At 47.4% G+C, this 6,000-nt stretch overlaps 1 protein-coding gene across 1 annotated transcript in view; it reads right to left on the bottom strand.

Annotated features, from left to right (window-relative positions):
• The window catches only part of IMPACT (impact RWD domain protein), a 29,506-nt gene extending 24,191 nt beyond the window's left edge, over window positions 1–5,315 (bottom strand). Inside the window, exon 1 of the mRNA XM_018565683.1 lies at window positions 5,228–5,315. Within this exon, the coding sequence (XP_018421185.1) occupies window positions 5,228–5,263 (36 nt within the window). The 5' untranslated portion in view covers window positions 5,264–5,315. The remainder of the gene's footprint in view (window positions 1–5,227) is intronic.
• Between the last annotated feature and the right edge of the window lie 685 nt (window positions 5,316–6,000).

Consider the following 6,000-nt stretch of genomic DNA (forward strand, 5'->3'; position numbering starts at 1 on the left):
CTCTTAGATTATCTCATATGTGTTTAACATCTTCAGATGCATTTGCCACCCACTCAGGACTATGATCACCAAATTACATTGATGGCAGAAGGGAGGTCTATTGATGGCAGAAGGGAAGAGCTTCCCAATGATAGCCTGATCCCATAATATAGTGGCTGCAAAATATACATCATCCACAACTGACTAGTACAGTTTGAAGGATGGGGTTGTATGACTGTTGATCCACTTTAACAAAACTGCACCCCAAACATGTAGAATCACCAATATGCAAGTATGCATATCAGAAGTCCTGGGTACTAGATTCATGGTTGTTGTGCTAATGCTCTAGTTTACATTTTTTGTCACAAACCCAGCACAAATATGCGGATCAGGAGTTGTACCTTAACTCTTTAGTGACTGCATACCTGCAGGGGTGGTATCAGAAGTTGTGCTATTCGAGCCCAACATCTGCACAGGACTCCATTGACTAATGCAACAATATATAGATTCTGTGCCCTTTCAACTCCTAAACCTCCTCAAGGGTCAATTCCCTAATTTTTTCAGTGATTTCAACAATCCCCTGGCCTTATACCCACCCTGATCCTTGATCATTTACTGTGCGGCCGCATCAGAAGCTGCAAAGCCTTGCTACACAAAACATCTTCGCTGGGCCCTCTTCAGCCTGCGCATCGCAATACTGCCCCAAATATTATACCTATGAGGAGCCGTACCCATCGTGCCCTCCAAAGGTCCTGTAGATTATGCCTCTCTCAGTAGAAATGAATAGGGGCATGGAACATTTATACCCAGGCTAAAGTAAACCCAACATGGATGTTTACAGAAGTAATCCCAGTAGAAGCAGAGACAAGGCGCTGGGTCCAGTTTATTTAATATTATTACTCTACAGGATTTTTATAGTTTGCGCAGTGCTTTACAATATAAGGAAGACATTACAGTTACAATACAAAATCGAGACAAGATGGTAAGAAGGGATGTGCTTACAATCTAAAAGGTATAGAAGAGGTGGTAGCTGTGTGGGGATGAATTGTTTGAGAACGTAATAGTTCAGTGGATAGGTTGAGGAGGAATAGGCTACCCTGAAGAGATGTGTCTACAGGTATCGCCAGGCAGACAGAGTAGGAGATAGCCGGGCAGGTTGGGGTAGGGAGTTCCAAAGGATGGGAAAGACTCTAGTGAAGTCCTGGAGGCGAGCATGGGAGGAGTTGATTAGGTAGCTAGACAGCAGTAGGTCTTGGGAGGAGTGGACGGTTAGGGTGATACTTTGAGACCAGGTTGGGGGCAGAGTTGTGGATGGCTTTGTAAGTGGTTATTGTTTTGAATTTAATAGGCCCAAACAGGGGGTGTCCAGAGGCCGTGTGTCACCCGGATCGGGTACTGGGTGACCTCCTGCCTTGACGTCATCAAGCACGTGCACAATGATGCCACGCACATGCGCGGCAATCTTGGTGATGGATGCTGGCAGAGAGAGGAGGGGACGTTCACCCGACGGGATAAGGTATGCCGCTGGGTCCCCTCCTCTCTTGTGCAACTGTCTCGGTCCATGACCGAGTGCACGACTTTTCAGAGGGGGTGACACCAAAATGACTGTCAGTCATTTTGGTGTCATCGGGAGTGGGCCGCACCCCCCTAGTGACGCCACTGGGGCCAAATGTCTTTGTTTGGCAGGTTTCTACAAAGCAGAGGCCTTCCCAGTAAAGAGGTAACTTGGCTTGAGGAATCTACATGTAGTTGAACCAGAATTAGCCCCAAAAACACGTAATACAGTTCTGGAACATGTGTTTGGAGCTCATTCTGGTCCAATTATAAGTGGTTTACAGATGCAAGGCTGTACAACTCCCAAGTGGGCAGCACAGTGAAGATTGCTAATCAAGGAAAAAGAGTAATATAGGACCAGCTGGGCTGCTGCATTTATTAAAGGGTAACACCTACCAAAAGGTGAAGCATGTGCTTAAAGGTGCCCATACACTGTACGATTCTCGTGCGAGAATCGCGGGAAATCTGGATGGGCAGATCGTACGAGCTTTCAATAAGCTTACGACCATCGCAAGACAAAAGTCTTGTGATGGTCGTAAGGTGTATGGGCACCTTTACTCATGCAAACAAAGCAACAGGTTCCTTTTATTCCCTCCATTCTCAGCAGGTCTTACCCTTCTTTCACACCCCAACAGCTCCTATCAGCCATGGATGAACCCTGTGTAAGATAAAGTCCAACTTCCAGAAGGAGCTTACACGGGGGCCCATGTGACAGCACGGGGCCAATCACCAACTGGATGTACCAGATATGTCCATCAGCTGTGCGGTGAGGAAAGGGGAGTATGTACTGCAATATAAAGTAAACCTAATGCCTACATGGGCCATTAGAGGTTCACTTTCATAAAAAGCGTCACTGAGGCTGACTTAGTCAAGGAGCTGAGAATTTTCACATACAATAACTTGTGCAAATATTCATTTCAGTTATTCAAAAGGTATGAAAAGCAAAGTCCTGTTTACTCATTTTCTCTGCACATGACAGGATATTCAAAGTGAACCGGAATGTTCTATCACATGCTTGGATAGCTGATATGAATATTCACACAATATATTGAGTCTCCATTTGTTCATATATGGCTGAACTATTTATCTGGACGCAAAAGCACTCTGTGCTGTGGCCGCATTGAAACAGGATGATTAGCTGCTTCCAGTCTGTGTGTGGTGAGAACTACCGGCCCTGGATGCTAACCGTCTGCGTCTAGGTCTGGTCAGAAGAACAGTAGAAAGGCATCATGGCACACTCACAAACTAGGGTGATTAGCTGCTTCCAGTCTGTGTGTGGTGAGAACTACCGGCCCTGGATGCTAACCGTCTGCGTCTAGGTCTGGTCAGAAGAACAGTAGAAAGGCATCATGGCACACTCACAAACTAGGGTGATTAGCTGCTTCCAGTCTGTGTGTGGTGAGAACTACCGGCCCTGGATGCTAACCGTCTGCGTCTAGGTCTGGTCAGAAGAACAGTAGAAAGGCATCATGGCACACTCACAAACTAGGGTGATTAGCTGCTTCCAGTCTGTGTGTGGTGAGAACTACCGGCCCTGGATGCTAACCGTCTGCGTCTAGGTCTGGTCAGAAGAACAGTAGAAAGGCATCATGGCACACTCACAAACTAGGGTGATTAGCTGCTTCCAGTCTGTGTGTGGTGAGAACTACCGGCCCTGGATGCTAACCGTCTGCGTCTAGGTCTGGTCAGAAGAACAGTAGAAAGGCATCATGGCACACTCACAAACTAGGGTGATTAGCTGCTTCCAGTCTGTGTGTGGTGAGAACTACCGGCCCTGGATGCTAACCGTCTGCGTCTAGGTCTGGTCAGAAGAACAGTAGAAAGGCATCATGGCACACTCACAAACTAGGGTGATTAGCTGCTTCCAGTCTGTGTGTGGTGAGAACTACCGGCCCTGGATGCTAACCGTCTGCGTCTAGGTCTGGTCAGAAGAACAGTAGAAAGGCATCATGGCACACTCACAAACTAGGGTGATTAGCTGCTTCCAGTCTGTGTGTGGTGAGAACTACCGGCCCTGGATGCTAACCGTCTGCGTCTAGGTCTGGTCAGAGGCCCTACTGGCATGTAAGCGCTTATACCAGTGCCGGCTCCGGCCAATGATTTGTGTAGTGTGCACACCTGGCCATGGCTGTTTGCATGCAATGGTAGGAATTAAATATTCAGAGGGGAATTTTAAAAAATTAGAGCAGACACAATCTGGAGCAGTTGCCCGTGGCGACCAATTAGCTTCTCTTTTCAGTTTGTTCAGATAAGATTTGAAAATGAGACAGATACGCTGATTGGTTGCCATGCACAGCTGCTCCATATTTAGTCTGCTCCAGTGTTGATAAATTCCCCTTAAAGTGTCTGTGTCAAATTAAAACTTGTCTCAACTGGTGCCATTGCAAGTAGAAAGCAATCAGTGTCTGTCTTTCATTTTTCCCACACAGCTTATAAAATGAAAATGTAATAGCTGATTGGCTGCGCTCCAGTTCAGACATGGTTTGTCTCAGATACTTTTTATGAATTCCCCCCAATGTGTGCATGGAGCTAGGTCAGGGTTGGGCAACTCCGGCCCTCCAACTGTTGTGGAACTACAAGTCCCATGAGGCATTGCAAGACTGACAGTTACAGGCATAATTCCCAGAGGCATGTTAGCATTTGTAGTTAAAGCACAGCTGGAGGGCTGGAGTTGCCCACCTCTGGGCTAGCTAGGTTCCCCATCATTAAAGGAGAATTATGAGGTGAGTGATTTACACTCAACCTCATAGTTCAAGCCGGCCTGTGATAATTAAACTGTCACACGTCGGCTCAATAGATCGGGAAGTGAGCGAACACATAACGTCACTCGCTCACTTCTCAATCATCTCCCTGCAGAGAGCAATAACTGTCAGTCACGGCTCCCCGCAAGGATTCTCCCCTCCCCTACAGCTCTGATTGGAGGAACGGACGGGGAGGGGGCGGGCACAGCTGGCTCTGCCTCTAATTAGGCAGAGCCAGATGTCACTCACACAGCTGGGTGGATTTCAACAGTAATGTCGGGATCCGTCCCGGCTGAGGCGGTCTCAGTATACCGCAAGCTGTAGCTCGCTATATAGCTTTGGGTCACGGGAGGACGCTAGTATATGTCCTCCCGTGACCCATAAGGCCGTGACACACTGCACGCGAAGCAGCGCGGAGCGGTGGCGCGCTGCCTTTGCGAGCAGTGTGTCATGTCACTTTCTTCTCGGCACCTCAGCTTGCGAGAGCTCGCAGAGCTGAGCGTGCCGAGATGAACAATTAGCTCGCGCGAATAAACCAGCGCGTCGGTATAGCCCAGCTTTGCGTGCAGTGTGTCACGGCCTTTAGGAGAACTATGGGGAAAAACACTTACACCATAGCTCTACTTTAAGAATGGCAGATTCTCATCAGTGTGAATGAGCCCTTTGTGTATTGGCCAATTGGACTCAAGCCAAGCAACCAAAATTCACAAAAGGCAATCGGCAGCAATAACAACACCCAACTTTATGTCATTGCAGGTTTCCTTTAAAACTAATGAAATATATAACAAATGCTCTTTCTATTTTATTAAAACATACATGTGACTAAAAGCACATGGGATCAAACACGTCAGTTGTGTATCACACAGAATCAGACATAGCAGTCCTGGATATGGCTCTGCTGTTAGAAGTCAGTATAATGACAGGCTGCACACTCCGCCATGCCTTCCACTTACTTGGCTCTGCAAGTTTTCCTCTTCCGTGTCAGCCATGGACTGAAAGCAGTTCCTGTGCGCTACTCCGCCGCCCTTCACCCACCAGGGGGCAGCACAGACGGCGTTATCCACAAGCATTCTATCTATACTGACTGGAGCTCGCCTTACAGCGCTCCAGCAGTGCAGGCGCCATATCACTTTGCCGGCAGTACTTACTAGGTAAAAGGCGATAGAAAATATTCAAATCACATCTGGTCTCAAATGACCTTTCCCGTAAAAGGCTAGACACAAAGCCTAAGACCGTGCGGACCCTGACAGCATGGAGAATAATTTTCAATGATGGCACACAGGTGTCCCCTGTTGCACTTTACATCTGGTGACACATACATGTAACAATGTTTGTGCAGTGACTGGTGATAGGACATAAGCAGTGAGAAGTCTCCCTCTATGAGCTCTCATTGGGGAAGTAAACAGGAAGTGTGCACATAATAGGAGCCATGTGTATGGAGGAGGGTCAGTGTGCTCCCCTTCCCAGCCTCCATCCCTGCCTGGACTGACCCGGGGACTGATCACTGCCATTATGTCTGGTGAGTGTGTCATGACACTGAACCCCTCCATGCCATCATCCTGTGCACACACTCCTGTCCTCACTCTAAACATCCCTAATCAAATGTGTTTTTTTAGTATGCATGCTTATGTATATATCTATATATCTATATATAATGTGCTTATAGAACTTTGCCCTCATTCTTCTCTCTCCTCTGAATTACTTTTTAACCCCTTGTGTTACAAAA

Source organism: Nanorana parkeri, unplaced genomic scaffold (assembly GCF_000935625.1).
Source record: "Nanorana parkeri isolate BGI_ZX_2015 unplaced genomic scaffold, ASM93562v1 scaffold873, whole genome shotgun sequence".
Taxonomy (NCBI): Eukaryota; Metazoa; Chordata; class Amphibia; order Anura; family Dicroglossidae; genus Nanorana; species Nanorana parkeri.